We start from the raw sequence: 18,943 nt of genomic DNA on the forward strand, positions 1-18,943 counted from the left end.
AGATAAGTTCCTTAGCATACATAAGGCTTCTCCAAGCACACATAATCACAAACGAAAGTCACCCACCCAGAATCGTTAGCTTCTATGACTTTATGAACCATAAAAATTTTAGAATCAAAATCTTGGGTTTTTTTATCTCATTGTGGAGAGAAAGTGAGAGATATGTTGTGTTTAGTTCACAAGAATGGAAAATAGAAGAAGGGTAAATCGATTTTGGGAGCATTAAGAGCTTCAAATTGGTTGTTCATGGTGGTTGTGGTATTGATGACAATGACAATCTTGTAATTACTTGAAGATGATGAGGATGAGAGAGTAAAAATGTCATTTTCGAAAAAAAAAAAAAAAATTGATGGCATTTTCGTAAATTATATGAACTTGTGGGGTGAATAGGGCAAAACCAATTTTCAAAAAAAAAAGGAGGTTAGTTTTGTATTTGACTTTAAGTTGTAGGTCAATTTTGCAAAAACCCCTCCAACAATCCATCCAAATTCAGATTGATTTTCATATCTTTTATCTCCATCTCCTCCGTCCTCTTATCCACAATCATCATCTCCTCCATTTTCGTATTCTCCATCCCATAATACTTTGAAAACATGATATTCACCGAAAAGAAGAAGAAAAATAGTGATCCAACAAAAATGGATCAACACATAATCATCCTCAATCAATTCTAAACTCATATGAAACCAAATTTCATCTTCAATATACGAAAATTTTGACAAATAAAAATGTAGAGTATTACTAGTATAATTAAAACTAGTATAACTAGTACAACTAGAATGAGTTATAGTACAATTAGAACATGCATAGATAGTATAATTGGTACAACTACCACACATAACTAGCAAAACTTTACAATTAATATGGTTGTATTTGGTATTTGTTTTCAGCGTGCGAATGATGCTATAAAGAGGATGATATAAAACCAATGAAACATATTGGTCTAATGTCCTCTACCTGGATGTGTCATATTAATAGTTTATTTTCTATAATATTTGATTTGAATAATGATTTGTGTTTTCATTTGTACCATTTCCGTAAAATTCATCTTCATCTTTTTTGCTCTCGAAGCCGGAAAAAATATAGTAGGTTCATATATGTTTTGTAGTATCCTACATGATCCATTCGAGTATTTTTTTTACATCTTATATTAGATATGGATCTAGTTTTTCGGTTTGGGTTCGGATCTCGGATTCTTGATTTTATGCAATATCCATCACGAGGCCGAAGATGATGTATATATAAATACTAATATGCAATATTGGAGCGGATATTCACACTTAAAAATGTTAGGTATTTATTAAATTGTTTCATTTCTAATGGATATTGGATATTAGTATTTGATTTGATTTAGAGTTATAGATATTCATATTTTCGATTCATATCGAAATGAATAACGAATCGTGGATATTTTTTCCACCTAATTATATCTAGTGTATGTTCAGGAACCATAAAACGCGCACGAGACAAGATGTATCCAAGAAACATACAAAACCATAATTATCTCAACATAAATAATACTTACGTAACAAGGCACACATACTTCTCCCGATGGTTACATCAGAAACATATAATGAAATAATTACACATGCATCTCGTTCGAGGAGTATATAACAACACATTTGTTTAGTCATTTTCTTCTCCAACAAAAACTATACTAATAATTGTTTTTAGGGGCAGGAGCAGGAGAATGAGAATGAGACGAAGAAGAAATAAGAGAAGAGAAAAGTTGATCGGCTAAGATTTGATTAGCTGAATCGGACGGATGGAACGCGTCCCAGAAAACAAAGTCTTTACGGTTTTTGCACATCTTTGAATTGGGAAGACAAAGCCCTCCAACACTCGTGTCCACGTTGCAACACGACGTGTTCGCTACCTTAAATCCTGCGTTTATTGTAAAATTGCGTTCGTGTAATTGAGTAAAACGCAAACTAGGACTTTACAAGAATTAAAAAAAGAAACAAAACGCAAACTACGACTTCATGAGACATGAGGTAAAGAAAACAAAACGCTAAATATTGATTTTGGGACAATGAGTAAAATTACCGTAGCGCGTGGGGTTGTCAATGAGATCGAGAACGGCTGGATAAGTGTCGGCAAACGCAAATTTAGCTCCGGGAAGGCGTTTGTTGAGATCTTCTAGAAGCTTCTTTGTTCTTGTATTAAATTCCATTACCCATTCGTTGACACGCTTGAGGCACATACCTGTCTTCGATTTTACTCTCTGTGATGGGATGCAGCCTAATGGACCTAGCCCATGAAATATAACCTTCCTCGCTCCTAGTTTGTATATTGTCTGCTTCCCATCATATTTCATGTATTAATATAATTAACCAAATAACTCGAATGTAATACATTAGTTAACTGAACAGTAGACATGTGTTTTGAGAATGATAATTTATCTGATACCAAAAGTCATTTAAAACTAAACTGGTGTCGTAAAATGTGAGCAAGATTTTATATATTGAAGACCTGCAAAACCTTTTCTATGGATTATTCACATTTTTGTTTTGACAATTTTTACTTGGTTATTTATCTAAAATTTGAAGTTTTATATTCCTTTACGAAGTTACTATATATGAATATCCCTAGTTTTAATGCTTGTCAAACTAGATAAAATATTCATGAATATTACAAAAGTTAGAGTTTATTAAAAACGGGCACAAAAACAAAAACTTCAGCCATGCTTTGAGAAGACTAACCATAGAATTTGGGAAAATACAAAATGGGAGCTTTGTATTTTGGATTTCAGAAAATGAAGCAGAAGTAGAAGTTGGTTGGGATATATACCGTGAGTTGATTGTCTAGGGTTGAGGTCAATAGTTCGACAAATTCATCATGTGTATATTGCTGCCCATCTGCCATAAATGGCTGCAAGAAATTGTTTACGTAATCGTTGCTTCCTATATATTTAAATTGTAAAGAGAGAAATTATGTTAATGATGATTGTGATTAAAATACTTCTTTTAAAACGAAAAGGAGAAGAAACTACAGAACCAAATTAAGTGGTCTAATTAAAAGCTATACCCAAGCCAATGAAGTACATGGCATCATTAACATGCTTGTTGGCAGCTCTATCTCCAATTTTCGCCCTAATAACCTCTTTAGTTTTCTTGAAACAATTAATTTGATCATCAAACGTCAACCGTTGGATCTGCTCGATCACAATAAAACTAAAATTTAAATAACTGAACTTTATAGAATTTATAGAAAAGAAAGAGAAAGATAAGAGTAAATACAAAATAGAGGCCAGTTTCGTTGAGGATTCCAGCTCCACCGGATGCGTAATTGATACCGTTCAGAAATGCGTCATCGTTTCGTGATAACGATAGATATGGTGGGGGTGATGGGATCCCAAGGTTCGTAGCTACAATATGCATATCAATGTCTTTGGATGTTAGTGTAAGTAGAAATATTTTCACACCTAATTAATCAAATCAAAAGTAGATTTGGTTCTATTAAAATAATATTTACTTATTTAATTAAGCCGAAATCAAATACCAAGTTCAACTGAAAATAAATCTGATATCGATTCAGACCTTACTCTAAATCTATTCTATTAAAACGGCAGTTTGACCCATTGATAAAAGTAGGATCCAACAATTATTTTTTTACTTTACCTCCTTCAAATAATAAATCATATATTCCCTAACTGCAATACATATTTTGTAACCACCATGTACACAACGAAAAGGAAACGACTGTTATATCTTCTAAACTCCTATTTTAAAGGGATAAAACCTAAGCATCGACTTATATAAATATGTTAAAGCCTAGAAAAATATATTTAAACTCCCATCAAAATATATTTAAACTCTCATTTTTGTAAAAAACAAACCACCACACAGAAAAATACAAAAATTACTTTTCTGTTTTTAAAGTCCGATTTTAAAGGGCTACTACGTATATGGAAACAAATCTGGAATATAAATATATTTTCTATTTTTTTTGTTACTCCTATTTGTTATCTAATTAATTCTGAGTATGTATTTAACAAACAAGAATATTCCAGAAACAGAGCACATGATGTTAAAATAGGTTTAACAGGGTTTGAGTGGACTTTTAATAGAAATAAATATTTCATAGAAACTCATTTAGTTTTACGGATTTAAAGTAGATTATTCAATTAAAAAATATTTATTAAATATGATTTAACTTAAACTTAGTAAAAACCATAGTAACTCATTTACATATATAAATATATATGTATGTATATATATAACCAACATAATATATTAAAATTACTCTTTTCAAATATTTTTCAAAAGGTTTTCGATGCGGGTTGGATTTTGATATTAGTTTTTGGATATAACACTTTAAGAACCATTCGAATATATATGCGAAGTCTAATAGAGTAAGAAATTTTGATTTTCGGGTCGATTCCGAATCAGATTTTTTTGGATACGGATATTCTTGACTAATATGTTAGGTAACTATTTAGAAAATATAATATGTTGCAAATTTTAAGAATATAGTTTAAAAATAATTTCTAAAATGTATATGGTATAATGTATAGTTATGCAACTTGACATATTTAATATAGTTACCAAAAATTATATTAAAATATATTAATATTAAACACAAATATAATTACAAAAAATAACACAAATATAAAAATTAAATATTCAAAAAATTAAAACAAAAAAAATACCCGCCCTTTCAAGGGCGGGTCAGAATCTAGTAAAACCATTAAAATAGAAGTAAAAAAAAATTATTTTAAGGTAAAAAAATCAAAGTAGAAATGGGTAAAAGAATTGAACTATATATCTATATATACATATGTATATTTTAGTATAGATGGCCACATCTACATGAGAACTAAATACATGCATGTGTACATCTTTATATGCATAGGTATATGAGGGAAAGAGGGCGTCTGTACATATGATATCCCCGATAGTCCGACCGTTGGTGAATCTTCCGGTAGCTTGGCCCCCGGAGAAATCAATTCCATACCATGGAAAGTCTGATCTCGCCAGCGAATATTGCAAATAATTGTTGTTACCTACTTCGGTTAATGAGTCGCCAAATATATAGGTTATAAGCGACGTCGTTGAGGCTGATTGTGCAGCCACGGAGGAGGAGATGACGGCCACGAGAGCCAGCCTTAGAATCATCATTGTGTTTTGGGTTACTTAATGTATTTTAAAGTTTGGACAGAATATGTGTGATCGAGTGTTGAAAATATATATAGTGATGATGGGTTCAATTTTATCCATTTAATTATATTATATTGGTCATGCCCATTACAGAAAGTTTGTATATGTTAGGTGATTATTTTCTTAACTAGAGAAGTTGCTTGATTTTTTCCTTTTTATTGTTCTAGAAAACTGAATTTCTAGAGAAATATCATGGGTGGGAAAATTGTCAGAAGATACATCTACTTTTAAGTCAGAGTCGTCAGACTCCGAACGTTTTGAGAACGACTGTTTGAAAGTATCGATGCACGTTTAAATTGTGTACTTAAAATCGTTTTGTTAGGTCCAATTCAATCTGGTTTGTTCGATACAAATCCAGTTTTTGGTTCCGTGTCTTTATTTTTTTTGTGTGCACCAACTACTTTCGTTAAAAAACTTAACCGGTTAAACCGGATGCAGAAACAAAGCTTCCAAGAGCCTGTTTCGTTTGTTCATCTTCAAAAGACAGAGAACCTCGATGGGTAAATCACAAAAGACACAGATTCAAACGATAGAGATAGTAAATTGATATCAGCTAGAACTCCATGAAGGTCTGAATAGCTTGATCCTCCCACAATAGCTGCTACCAATTGGAGAGAATCCGATTCAAAGAGAACATTTCTGAACTAATGGGCGACTGCATGTTCCATCGCCGAGTGTAGTGCCAATCCCTTCGCCACAAGAGATGAGATCACCAACGCAACTGAAGGGCGACTGCATGTCCCGTATCTTTATTTATTGTTTTGTTATTAAATGGGAACCATCAAAATCCATTTGTAGTTTGGTTTTGTGTCGATTGAGTTCAATGCAATTATATTTTGTATGGCTGTTAAGAATAACTCAAAACTAGGATAGTACCAGTGCTTTCTTGTTTTTATTGGTAAATTTATAAATATGTACTAGATTTTGATCCGCGCGCAAGTTTTTGTTTTAATTTATTTTTATATAAACATTTTGTTATCAATTCTAAATTGGTATATATTATAATATATATGTGTCTATCAATTTTTAAAACATAATAAGTTTACGATATTTTTTTTCATTGAATAGATTGTTTTAAACTTTCACATGTATTTGTATCTTCTTCTATATATATATATTTTCGGATTATTATTTCATTATTAAAATCATACCTTTATATATAAAGATTAGTAAAATATTTTTTATTGTCATTTTCAAAAATATTGTAACATTTCACAAATTTAGAAAGTTAAAAAAAATTAAACTTTTCTCTTCATAGATTTATATTATCTAGTAAATAATGAAACATTTAGTTTTTGTTTAATTGTTAAAATAAACTATATAGTTTTAAATTTGTTTTCATTAGTTTAAGGTCGTAAAGATTAATCAGTGTTAGACAATATGATTTTTGTTATTTAAATTTTTTTTATATAATTTTAAAAGTTAAACATCAACAAATATTTAAATAATTAACATATGGAGGTATAGTATTACAACATTAAATTATATCTATTTAATTTATATTATCTATAAATCCAATGAATTATATATTGTTTAAATCTAATTATTGATAGTCCAATAAAAATTTCTGTTAGGCCCAAAATTTAAATAATAAGATTAAATGTAATATGACTTTTTAGGAATAGGTCTATTAGGTCCATTTTTAAAAAAAATCATACATGAATCAATGTTGTGACTTCTGTTTTAATATATAAAATATTTATTTAATACATTTAGACATTGACTTTTGGTTTTCGGTTTGCTTCCCGATTGTTATTTTTTGTTTTCTGTTGTATATTTTGGTTTCCGATTCAAGAGACATAGAAACTGTTTGGTTATTTATGAATTTGGATTTTGTTTGGATTTAGTTATTTTGGTTTTTGATTTTGTTCAAATAACAATGTTAGAAACCGATACAATTTCGAGTTTAATTCGAGCACGTGGATTTGAATAGGGATATGAAATTTTCTTTTTTGATTTTTTTTTTAATTTAGGTAGCTATATTTTTTAATAGTTGAAAAATATTTACACACATATGGGTATTACTTGATTTTGTATTTTTTTTTTGATGTTTTGTCGGGCTCAGCAAAGGGGTTAGTAGAATTTGTATGATACTGTTATTATCTTGCTCAGGCGATCCAAATTAATCTTTGATAATAAAAAAAGAAGTGAAACTTTGATCTTTTTCTGGATTTGTTTTTCTTTTGTTCTTCGTCCTATTAAACTTTGATCTTTTTGGATCTTTCAGGATCTTGCTCAGGCGATCCAAACCAACTCACCATATGCTATAAATGTCATTAGCAACCAAACATGTAGATGTAAACATATATCTTGATTATTCTGTTTAGAAATAAATAAAAATGAGAAAAGATTCTTATGTTTGCTTAACTGTATGAGATCAAGATTTATAAAAGTAGAGTTAGTCCTGAAAATAGTTTTTGACTGATGCTTACAAAGATTACAAAAGGTTGTGTTAGAAATCAATGATAACATAAATAAACATTCCAAAACGTAGAAACTGAAGCAATTGTCTTTGATGAGGTGTTGTTTTGGATTGAAAAAAAACTTACTCGATGGTTTCTTGATCACCACCTTGAGGCCCGGTGCTAGCTGTAGAAGATTCTGGCTGACTTACCAGCAAGTTGTGGAGTTCTCCAGAGGCCACCAACAGGGCCGGATTGGACCACAAGCTGGTCAAGCATGAGCTTGGGGCCAAAATTGTTTAATAGTTTAAGGGGCCAATATTTTGTATAAAAATGCCTACAGTTCTATTGGTGTTTGGCTTTAGTACGAAGGTTTGAGATCGTGGGTTTAAACTGTCGGCAGATATATTTGAATTTTTTGAAAAGCTAATAATTAATGGGCCAAAAAATATATATGCTTGAGAGCCTAAAATATTCCTGCCCGTTGCATGCCTTGAATTCCATCATACCGAACGTTGTTGGGAAGCCAAAGACAAACCCATCAGCCTCAGCAAGGTCGTTGGAGGTGATAAGAGGAGCATCACTCTTTGGTGGTGCACTCATTTTAAAGATCACATCTTCTTGGATCGTCTCTGGTACTACCTGTCAAGAGAAAAACGCTTCACTCGATGCTTCAGTATGAATGTCTTCGTATTTCTTTCAGAGGATGCAAGTTAAATTTAAGGTAGCTGACAACATGCATCAGTGAGATTAAAAGTGTTAAATCACTCAAAAAATTATCACATACCCTAAAGAATGGTGGCATATATATTCACCAGTAATAGAATATATAGAAATGTATTCCCTCTTTCATTCAGACATAAGAACTTCTTTCTAACTACAGCTCCTATTCTGTTTCAAAGATTTGATGGTCAGTTTTTGTATCTCATTGTAGCCTAGAATTGTCAGAGATGCTTCATAGAAAAGTCAGTAAAGAGAGCACTGACTGACCTGCCGGAGTTTGGCATCGACACCATCAACCGAAGCAGCACCGTTCCTAATCCCATGTGCTAGTTTCACCACATGTATGTACATTGAGTAGTACCTGGTACAATCCATTACATTTGTCAATAATCAATTAATGGATTTCCAGTTGAAATCCAAATCCGTTACAAGAGGCCAATATCATTTATGGTGTACATACCTAAGTATTCTAAAACGCAGCTTAAATAAAAAATCCACAAATAAAAACTATTTAACAGATCGTTCGAGAAACGTATTAAACCACAAACAAATTTTCGATCCGCAGTGAAAAATCATACTATAGGAAATTTCATGTTCAGATCACAGAAACTAAACCGAGTCAATCAGAGTTGACCGGTCGATTAATTGATGACCAAAGATGTATTTACATGTAGAACATTTCGGAAAAAAAAATGATTTGTTTGTTTTAATTACATACATGATATAAATTGTTCGCCATGGAAATAAGTGTCCTTCTCCTTCAACCTTCTCGAGAATCTCTGAAAAGTTTTGATTTTTCTTGGTTTTGTTTCCAGCCAAGATTTTACCATGTAGTGTGAGCTTTTGACAGAACAGACTGCTATCCACAACCCAGTATGATCCAAGAATTGAGATATCATTTTCTTCCCTTTCGATACACAACCTAGAAATCAAAATTAGGGTTTCCTGATTTTAAAATTCAGTTATAAATAATAAAAGAAGAATCAAATGACTACGGACTCGAATGTTTTAAGTAGAGATGGCATTTGGTACCACCCGCCCCGCATTGGCCCGCCCCGCTGCGGTCTCTCTCTCCGGCGGTTCTTTGCGGGTAAGCCCGCCGTGACCCGCGGTACTTAAACCTCTGCCCAAACCCGCCCCGCTTACTACATAGGACATTGCGGGCTGGCCCGCGGGTATGCAAAACATGATGTTTCATTGGGGTGAGCTTGAGAAGATGTTGTTGTTGTTGTTGTTGCACGGTGCAACTTGCTTCGGACGAGGAGATGGAGAGTTCCAGTGGAAGCTCGAGGAAGGAGAGAAGCTCCAGTGGTGGTGGAAAGAAGATGGAGAGAAGCTCTGATGGTGGTCTTAGTCGAGGAGAAGAAGAATCGGTTGGTGGTGCTGCTCCTCTGGTGCTCGTTGGTGGAGTCGTGCTGTAGAGAACCCTGATCGCCATTTTCGTCTCTTGACTCTTTTTTTTCAGGTGTAAAGACAGCAAATGAGGAAGTGGTCGCGGGTTATGTCGACCCCGCAAGACCCGCTGAGCCTAGACCGCAAAAGCCCAAACCCGCATGACACTTACCCGCGAGACCCGCTTTTAAATGGGCTTCGATTACCTTTACCCAAATCCGCCCCGCATGGGTCTTGTACGGGCCAGGCCCGCGGGCTGCGGTCAAAATGCCATCTCTAGTTTTAAGCCATTCAAGTCCATGATTTTACCATGAAACGTGAGCTTTTGGCAGAACAGACTGATCCAAGAATTATATTTTGTAAATAAAACATGAATACTGTATATTATCTTATTTCCAATAGTTAATAATATTATATTTATGTATAACTACATATTAGCATTTATTAATCTATTGATTATGATCGATCGGTGACCCTGAAAAATAATTTAGTTCAGTATCTCTATCAGGATTAAAAACATTGTTATAAAGGGTTTTCTCACAGTCGCACGGTTCTTTGGTGCATGAATGAGTAGTCAATCTTGGATATTAGGTTAAATTGTACTCAATGAAAACTGAAAAAAAATTCTTATTTGGTATGAGAAAAGAGTACGAAAAGAATATTTCTATTTGTAATTACTTTTATAAGTTGAATGAAAGCCTTAGTTAAAAAAAACTTTATAAGTAGGGAAAGCATTTAGCTATCAAACAAATTATAATTCAATCTATGACTAATTGCCCTACTTTTTGTGTGTGCCATATGTATTTTATGTAATATTGTCATATTGTCCTTTGAAGCAACCGGTAAAACCTATAGAGAAAAAATGAAATGAATAAATTATTATGTAACAAAAGTAAATCGTGGCAATTGGAAAGTCATAACCCCTCATTTCCAAATTTATTCCATCGCTTTTTCATCGTCTTTAATCTTGACGGATCTTTCCGATAGAGAAAACTGTGTGTAATGGTATTATCGCGAAGGTGATTCTTCGCTGATTATCCGATTGCCAAAGATTGCTACGGCGAAGCAACAACGACAAAGAATAGCAATTTAAACCATGTTATATTTGGCAGACTATTCTATTCATATATTGTAATCTCAACATTATCTAATGTCATGTGTATGGAGAGAACTTACAAACATACATTGAAGTATATTATACTAATTATTTCAACCATCGTTGGATGGAGTTGATAAAAACACCGTACTCTCCTCTTCCCCTTTGCCAACTATAGTATCCCCCTCTTTTAAAAGTTGCAATGTAATATTTATTTGTTATATTCTATTAATGTGATTTTACAGTGAACGCATATAATATATTTAAAATTTCATAAATATATATTATAGTTTATATTTGGATTTGGGTTTAGTGTTTGAAGTTTAGGTTTTCGTATTTAGTGGTTGGGTTGGGTAATGTTTACTTTGTAACTTACACGGTTTGAATGATTTATTATACTATTTAGATTGTATAGAATAGAAAATATGTAATTTGCTAACCAAGTAAATATGCCTTCAAATGTTTAATATTAAAAAAAAATTATAAATTGTATTTGGATTTATAGATTCCTATCTAAAGTTTCGATTTACTAAGTAATGGTTTGAGTATAGTAAACCATATTATATACATTCTATTTGGGTTTATACTTTCTTGATTAGGATTTAGACTATATGAAATAAAATATATACAATCTTCTAACCAAGTAAATGTCCTTCAAATATCTAATATTGGAAAACAATTTATATATTGTATTTAGATTTATAGGTTCATACCTAGAATTTAGATTTACTAAGTAAGAGTTTGGGTATTGTAGTCATAGGTTAAAGGTGGGTTTATTATGTATGGTTTCCACCACATGTTGTGTGCTGGTACTATGTTGATGACATAGAATAGTACGTGGATGTCTTACCAAATTCCAATTCTGCAAAGTATTGTATCGTATCCACTTATTTACTACGTATATTAATAAATGTATGGGGTAAAAAAAAGTTACGTAGAGGTCCTATTAAACTTCAATTCTGCACATCAATCTCATAAAAGTGTCCACACCATAAACCATCAACATCATCTCCTTCTTATTTTTGTACCAGCAACTTGCACTTATGGAGGGTACAACCGAATAACATGAAGCTTAAATGTTAATTTTTTCATTTGGTCAAAATCAATATCATACACTTAATTTCAGTTATGATTTTGGTTATTTGGTAAATACGCCCTTATAAGTATGTATACGGAATTACGGGCTCTTACAAGTTAAGATATGGTTGTTTAGTGAAAGTAGTTGGTTAACTTCTAACTGACCTCGTAAGAAGTGAGAATGTGGTTAGATTTGATTGGTTTAGCTCTTTTTTATTTCAACTTACCGCAATGAAACCCAGATTCATGAAAAAACACAAACTTTAATATCTCTTTTTTGTTAATTTTTATTTTTAAATTACTTAGCCATTTAATTTGTGACAATAGTTTATAAATTATTTAACCATTTAATCTGTCCCAAATTATTTAGCAAGTTTCGTTTCTGTTTATTTCGTTAATTAGAGTTTGTCCAGAGACAAAGATCAAAGAAACAGAAACAAAACTTGTATCAGAGTTTAATGAAAGATATAAACAAGGACTGACAAACAGAAGAATATGTAGAACATAGGTCATTCAGATATATTTTTTTTTGTTCAAGGTCATTCAGATAAAAAAGATAAAAGATAAGTGAAAAAATAACCTGAGAAACTAGTCAACATAGCTTTCCCTGTGCGGATGGGTATCAAATGAGAATCAAAGATTTCCATAATTTCTAAATAAATAAGAAAATGTGATATTTTAATAGAAAGACTTGAAAAATGGGCATGTGCTTCAATTCTTTTCTTTTTGGGCTGCCTGTCTCTGTCGAGATTATCTCTCTTTACTTAGCTGGAATCTTCTCTTTTTTTTTTTTTTTGAAATATAACTGGTTTCTCATTGCAACTAGTTTCTTCCAAGTTATCGATCCATTTCCCTTAATCCCTTTTCAGAAAAAAAAAGAATCAGTTCATTTTCCATAAACTTCTCCAAATCCTAAATTACTAAAGAAAAATATATGTAATATATTCTTCAAAACCCTGTTTTCATAATTTCAATTCAAATCTTTACCAACCTCGAGTCTTCTTCTCTAGTTGTATCTTGTCTGAAGTGTTCTCTAATTACACCATTTCAAGCATTCCCTTCTCCGTTCCTAGCTGCCAAAAAATAATCTTATCTTTGTGTCAAAGTTTCCGTTTCTCCAAATCATAAAAATCCCAATTCCCAAAAAAAAAAAAAAAAAGAAATTTGAAGCCTAAAAACCCAATCGGCTTCTAATTGTAAAAAATCCGAGATTTAAGGACAAAACAATGTCAGTGGCCTGTGGACTCGAATGCGTCTTCTGCGTGGGGTTCAGCCGGTGGGCATGGAAACGCTGCACACACGTGGGATCCGACGACAGCGCCACGTGGGCAGCAGCAACACCCGAAGAGTTCGAGCCCATCCCACGAATCTGCCGCGTGATCCTCGCCGTCTACGAGCCCGATCTCCGAAACCCCAAAGTCTCTCCGTCGATCGGAAAGTTCGACCTGAACCCGGATTGGGTCATCAAACGAGTGACCTACGAGAAGACCCAAGGACGATCTCCGCCGTACATCGTCTACGTCGACCACGACCACCGTGAGATCGTACTCGCGATCCGCGGCTTGAACTTGGCCAAGGAGAGCGATTACAAGATCCTTCTCAATAACAAACTGGGTCAGAAGATGCTCGGCGGTGGGTACGTTCATCACGGGCTCTTGGAATCGGCGGTTTGGGTTTTGAATCAAGAATCGGAGACGCTTCGTGGACTCTGGGAGGAGAATGGGAGAGAGTACGATTTGGTCTTCGCTGGTCATTCTCTGGGGTCTGGTGTTGCGGCGTTGATGGCGGTTCTGGTGGTTAATACTCCGGCGATGATCGGTGGTGTGCCCAGGAGCAAGATCAGGTGTTTCGCTCTGGCTCCGGCCAGGTGTATGTCGCTTAACCTCGCCGTTAAGTATGCTGACGTCATCTTCTCCGTTATTTTGCAGGTTTGAACACCCTTTGTTTTTTTATTTTTTTTATCAATTAGTGCCAATATGGTTATTTAAAAAGATTTAAGAATATGGTTTTAAGAGATTTTAATTCTAAATATAGCGTAAGACATTGGAGTTACAATGTTAGATGAATTGAGAATTTGTTTAACAGAAAAAATGTTGAAATGATGTCTGAATACTCTTTCAGAATAGTTTTGCAACATTTGATAAGATAAAAAATTGACAATTTCTAGGTTGTAAAATAAGGATTTAAATTTAAAGGCGTATTCTGATTAATTTTTTTAGACGTGAGAATTTTGTTCTTTAAGATTTTTATAGTGTAGATTTTAAGACTAATTTCTTAATTTTATGGTTATTCAAAATTGATAGAAATTCTGAATAATTGTGATAAAAAATTTACACTATTTTATTAACTCTTTTGTTTGAATTGTGATGGTTAGTCCATTTTTGACCAAAGCATTGTCATAATCAGCCTTCCTAAGATAAGAATATGCTTTGTCTTATAACATTGATTCGAAGCTTTTAGTCAAAATATTCTGCTAAGTTTGTACTCATTACAACGTTAGATAATAAAATTGACAGTTTTTTTTTTAGTTTGTAATACAAGTAGTATTGTGATTTATGTTTCAAGGATTATGGTTTAGTTTTTTCCTTTTGAAGTGAGAATTCTGTTCTTAAGATTTTTATAGTGTAGATTTTAGACTCATTTTTTAAATTTATACGGATATTAAAAAATTGATAGGAAATAGGTTGAAATGATGTCTACATTTTTAGGATAACTATACAATTTAGATGAGATAACAGAGATTGTAAAACATTGGTTTAGTTTATTTAATTCTGAATAATTTTATAATTTTGATATAAAAATTCACACTATGTTTAATAATTCTTTCGTTTGGATTGTGGATGGTTATGTCCATTTTTGACCAAAGCATTGTCATAATCAGCCTCCCTAAGTTAAGAATATGCTCTGTGTCTTATAACATTGAATCGAAGCTTTAGTCAGAATATTCTGCTAAGTTTGTACTCATTGAGGAGCTTGTTTGGTTGGTTGTTAAGAAAAGCATGTTAAACGTGAAGTAAAATACTGCTGCTAAGTATATGAATATCAACTCAAGAAACTTATATTTTGTCTCGTAGGATGACTTTTTACCAAGAACGGCGACGCCATTAGAGGATATTTTCAAGTCCATCTTCTGGTTAGTGTTTCTGCATAGTCATTCTTTTGTTCCAAAATGCTTCTATACTTTAATAGGAACTTATTTGTATTATGTTGTGGTTGGACAAGCTTGCCTTGCTTGTTGTTTCTAGTTTGTTTGAGAGATACGTTTATACCAGAGGGTCGGAAACTAAGGGACCCTCGCAGACTTTATGCTCCTGGTCGAATCTATCATATCGTGGAGCGAAAGTTTTGCAGGTAATAATAATATCAAAACTTAATACCTAATTTTCTTTGTGATTCTTTCTCTGACTATTGTTTTATATATTTAGATGTGGAAGGTTTCCTCCTGAAGTGAGAACCGCTATTCCTGTTGATGGGAGATTTGAACATATAGTACTGTCATCAAATGCAACATCCGATCATGCGATTCTATGGATAGAAAGAGAATCTGAAAAGGCCCTTCAGGTAAGTTTCAAGAAAATGCCTAGTTTAAAGGGATTATTAGTTAGGTAATTAATGAAATAAACAATGGTGAGTGTTTGTGTGACGTGTGGCTGCAGGAAATGAGAGAGAAGAGTGCAGAGACAGTGGTGACAAAGGCACCAAAAGAGAAAAGAATGGAGAGGTTAAACACTTTAGAGAAAGAGCACAAAGATGCGTTAGAGAGAGCTGTGAGTCTCAACATCCCACATGCAGTGTCTGCCGCAGAAGAAGAAGAAGAAGAAGAATGCAACAATGCCGAAGCATCGGAACCAAAGTCGAAGAAGAAGAATTGGGACGAGGTGGTGGAGAAGCTTTTTCATAGAAGCAATTCTGGTGAGCTCGTTCTTAACGAGAACGTTGATGGTACTGATAGGTAGTCACATAAAATGTCTAATTGTAAGAATGAGTTGTGTTTATTTCTTTACGCAGTTTTGTATATCTGTGCGGCTATTGTTTTGTTTTTAATATATGCGAAAACGGGTTTGTGTTTACGAGTATCTAATCCAAATCAGTTTCTAATATCTTTTCATCTCAGTGTAAACCTTAAAATAACAAGCACCCTTCTACCTTTTTGAAACAAACATTTCTCATTTACTGAACACCAGTACCAACCTCCAAACAAAACTAAAATCACAGGAAACGAAGAGCACAATACATCATATCTCAAACACTGAGACTAAGTAGTAACAAACAAACACACAAGCCTAAGCAGTAACGAACCAACACTGATTCTTTTTTGAGGCTTTTTAAGAAGTGTTCATGGCATCTGCGTGATAGCTCTCAAGATCCTTGTCAAGGTCAGCAGCCGATTTCTCCACTGGCTTCTTCCCATTCCCTCTTCCACCACCACGACCACGTCCACCACGCCCTCTACCACCACGAAACCCACCCCTTCCTCCTCCTTGCCGGTTTTGACTGCCCACAATAGACGATCCAACAGTTACTATTTTCCTCTTTAAGAATAAAAAGAGACTTTTATGTCTCAAGCTAGAACAATATTTTAGTTTGGTTGCTTTCTAGCCTAAGCAGTACTAAGAGGAACGTGTTATACTTACATTGGAAGGCGATTGACAGTAGGAGCTGGACCTCTTCCTCCTCTCCCTCTCAATCTACCAATACCTCTCCCTCCTCCTTGCCTGCCAGCATCAGAGAAGATTTTGTTAATCATTTATTCCCTAGTGCAATACATAAACAGAGAAAGACAGAAAGTTATACTGGATAACGACGGTCCTCTTCAGCCTTCCATTGAGTCCAGAGACATTCACATTCACACGACCAGATAAAGGAGCCTCAGAGTTGTTTCCACCCAAAATCTCGAGTCTCATTGGTCTTCCATCCAATAACACATTGTTGTATTTCTTCAGAGCTTGGACTGCATCGCTTCTTCTTGGATACACCACTTCAGCTGTGCCCTATAGCACAAAGGAAAATACCAAAGAGGTCACAGTTAGAAAAAGTAGAAGCTTTTCTACGATCAAGAAGATAAGATTCGTGAGAACTTACACTTGGACGCCCATTTTTGTCAAAATGAATCGCATAACGTTTTAGCTCCCCAATCTCAGAGAAGAGTTCCTAAGATCCCACAAAGATATTATTATTTAAGAAAGCAAAGAATATAAATAAGTCAAGATTATAATTTATACCCTTATATCATCGTTTGTCACACCGTTGTCTAGGTTGGTAATATGGAGCCTGGTTTCAACATCAACCCCTGACACTCCAGCAGCTCTTAGGCCATCTTCAAACAAACCATTCTGCCATGGCACGCTTCTGGTCCTACGAACAGGCTATTGAAAAGACCAGATAACATCAGTACAAGGATTCTGTGTTGATCTTCTGCAATGTCAATGAAATATAATTTCAAAAATATAAAAGAGACCACCCATTTGTCTGAAAGAAGGAAAACCAGTCAAAGCAAAAAGCTCCACCAAGTAGTCAAGAACCATCCAATGAGAAATCAAATCAAAATGGGGGAGCAATGAATTTCCGCCCACTGCATATTGCCTACTGCTCCGGTTCCAAAGAAAAAACCAGGACATTCATAGTACGCCGCAGAAAACCGAGATGCTGCAAGATGTTCACCAATAACTTCAAGCATGATTAGACTGTGCGGTGGACTACAGGCCCTCATTACTGCCAGAACAGTTAACTGAAGTTCCTCCAAACACCCACATCTTTTGTGGTAGTGGATTAACAAAAAATGGCCTCTAGATTACTGAAGCTCCTCAGCTTAAAAGAAGTGTGGCAAAAGCAACTAAGCAACTAAGCTGCTCATAAATAGTCACGGTTTAACCACAAAAACTGAAATCGGAGGGGTAAGAGGCATTTCTAGATGAACTACGAAGAGGCATGTATCGCTCCTATACGAGTCTGAATGTTAAAGCTTTTATGCATGAATGAGGAAACCTGCTTCTCCACAACATAAGAAGGTTAAGGGAGACTCCCACCGTTTAGTTTTAGCATGATTCAGTCAGTATATGCTTGACACCACAAAGACTCAGAATTTCACATAGGAGATCCCAGATAATGAGCTTGCCTTGTTAATGGTGAAAGATGAGGTCCGAGCATTGACAGCAAGAGGGCCTCTACGAGCAGGTCCGTTTCCTCTTCCACCACCAAGAAACCCATTTGGTCCATGACCACGACCACCACCACGGCCACGGCGGGAACTTCCTCTTCCTCCTCCAGACCTAGCAGCCTTAGCCCTCTTGATCGATTCATCAAGAGTCATATCTAAAGCTCCAGACATCTAACAATCCAACCCTTCTTTATGTCAAACACAGAATCTGAAACAGATACGACGGAATTATAGTATAATCAATACACAAATCTAATGACCTAAATCAAAATTTTCAAGATCCCATGAGATATCACAGATCAGGTAAGCAAGTGAGAACAAACAATAACGGCGGCATCAATACGAGGAAATCGATAGTTCCCGAAGCACCTAGATCGACAGATCTATGCATCTTATAAAAAGAACTGGGAATCGAAAAAGGATGAAGAGTTACCAAGAAGGAGATCGAGATCAGAGAGAAGTTGGGATTGGATGATTGGAATTTAGGGTTTTGAGAGGAGAGAGATTTGGGTAAACCTTCTTCTGAGTGTTTGGGAGGCGAGGTTACTTTCGTAATTATTTTAAGTACTCAATCCCTTTCTTATTAATGGAGGAACATTTTGAAAAAATAACCTTCAAAATGTAAATTATTTACAAGGATGCCATACTGAATTGGCATCATCATATTCATTCTCAGCCCATATAAAGAACTCCCCTAAAATATTTACATCAAATGCCATTGGCAGTCCAATCTTATTATTGTGGCTGCCCATTTTGAATCAAAATAACTTTATCTTAATACTAACCTAATTACATTCTTTGACCTTATGTAAGAAACAATATATTACACGTGATATCCACTAGAATGTACACGCTTAGTTCATCTCTTTACAATTTGCACCACTTTGCATCACAGCCCTATGAAGATTTGGTTAGTATCAAATCTATCTAACAATGG

At 34.3% G+C, this 18,943-nt stretch overlaps 3 protein-coding genes and 1 long non-coding RNA gene across 5 annotated transcripts; 1 reads left to right on the top strand and 3 right to left on the bottom strand.

Annotated features, from left to right (window-relative positions):
- Positions 1 to 1,474: 1,474 nt before the first annotated feature.
- LOC103863744 (GDSL esterase/lipase At5g37690) lies at positions 1,475 to 5,372 on the bottom strand. The gene is made up of 6 exons (XM_009141494.3): positions 4,883 to 5,372; positions 3,240 to 3,367; positions 3,028 to 3,154; positions 2,791 to 2,903; positions 2,047 to 2,296; positions 1,475 to 1,884 (listed from the first exon to the last, which is right to left on the bottom strand). Exons 1-6 carry the CDS (start codon positions 5,118 to 5,120, stop codon positions 1,658 to 1,660), a joined length of 1,083 nt encoding a protein of 360 aa, XP_009139742.1. The 5' UTR covers positions 5,121 to 5,372; the 3' UTR covers positions 1,475 to 1,657.
- A 1,536-nt stretch (positions 5,373 to 6,908) lies between these two features.
- LOC103863746 lies at positions 6,909 to 13,046 on the bottom strand. Its single transcript, XR_632084.3, has 2 exons — positions 12,841 to 13,046; positions 6,909 to 12,710 (listed from the first exon to the last, which is right to left on the bottom strand). It is a non-coding gene; the product is annotated as an uncharacterized LOC103863746 (long non-coding RNA).
- LOC103863745 lies at positions 12,700 to 15,919 on the top strand. Its single transcript, XM_009141495.3, has 5 exons — positions 12,700 to 13,777; positions 14,924 to 14,982; positions 15,072 to 15,200; positions 15,275 to 15,410; positions 15,506 to 15,919. The coding sequence occupies exons 1-5, from the start codon at positions 13,076 to 13,078 to the stop codon at positions 15,803 to 15,805; spliced, it is 1,326 nt and encodes a 441-aa protein (XP_009139743.1). The 5' UTR covers positions 12,700 to 13,075; the 3' UTR covers positions 15,806 to 15,919.
- A 55-nt stretch (positions 15,920 to 15,974) lies between these two features.
- On the bottom strand, positions 15,975 to 18,667 carry LOC103863747 (THO complex subunit 4D). Of its 2 annotated transcripts, none has more exons than XM_009141496.3 (7): positions 18,440 to 18,667; positions 17,965 to 18,214; positions 17,072 to 17,215; positions 16,932 to 17,000; positions 16,644 to 16,840; positions 16,484 to 16,564; positions 15,975 to 16,343 (listed from the first exon to the last, which is right to left on the bottom strand). In XM_009141496.3, the coding sequence occupies exons 2-7, from the start codon at positions 18,175 to 18,177 to the stop codon at positions 16,175 to 16,177; spliced, it is 873 nt and encodes a 290-aa protein (XP_009139744.1). In that variant the 5' UTR covers positions 18,178 to 18,214; positions 18,440 to 18,667; the 3' UTR covers positions 15,975 to 16,174. The 2 variants fall into 2 exon arrangements, with proteins under 2 accessions (XP_009139744.1, XP_009139745.1); XM_009141497.3 differs by having other exon boundaries at positions 17,965 to 18,177; positions 18,440 to 18,599.
- Between the last annotated feature and the right edge of the window lie 276 nt (positions 18,668 to 18,943).

Source organism: Brassica rapa, chromosome A04 (assembly GCF_000309985.2).
Source record: "Brassica rapa cultivar Chiifu-401-42 chromosome A04, CAAS_Brap_v3.01, whole genome shotgun sequence".
Taxonomy (NCBI): domain Eukaryota; kingdom Viridiplantae; phylum Streptophyta; class Magnoliopsida; order Brassicales; family Brassicaceae; genus Brassica; species Brassica rapa.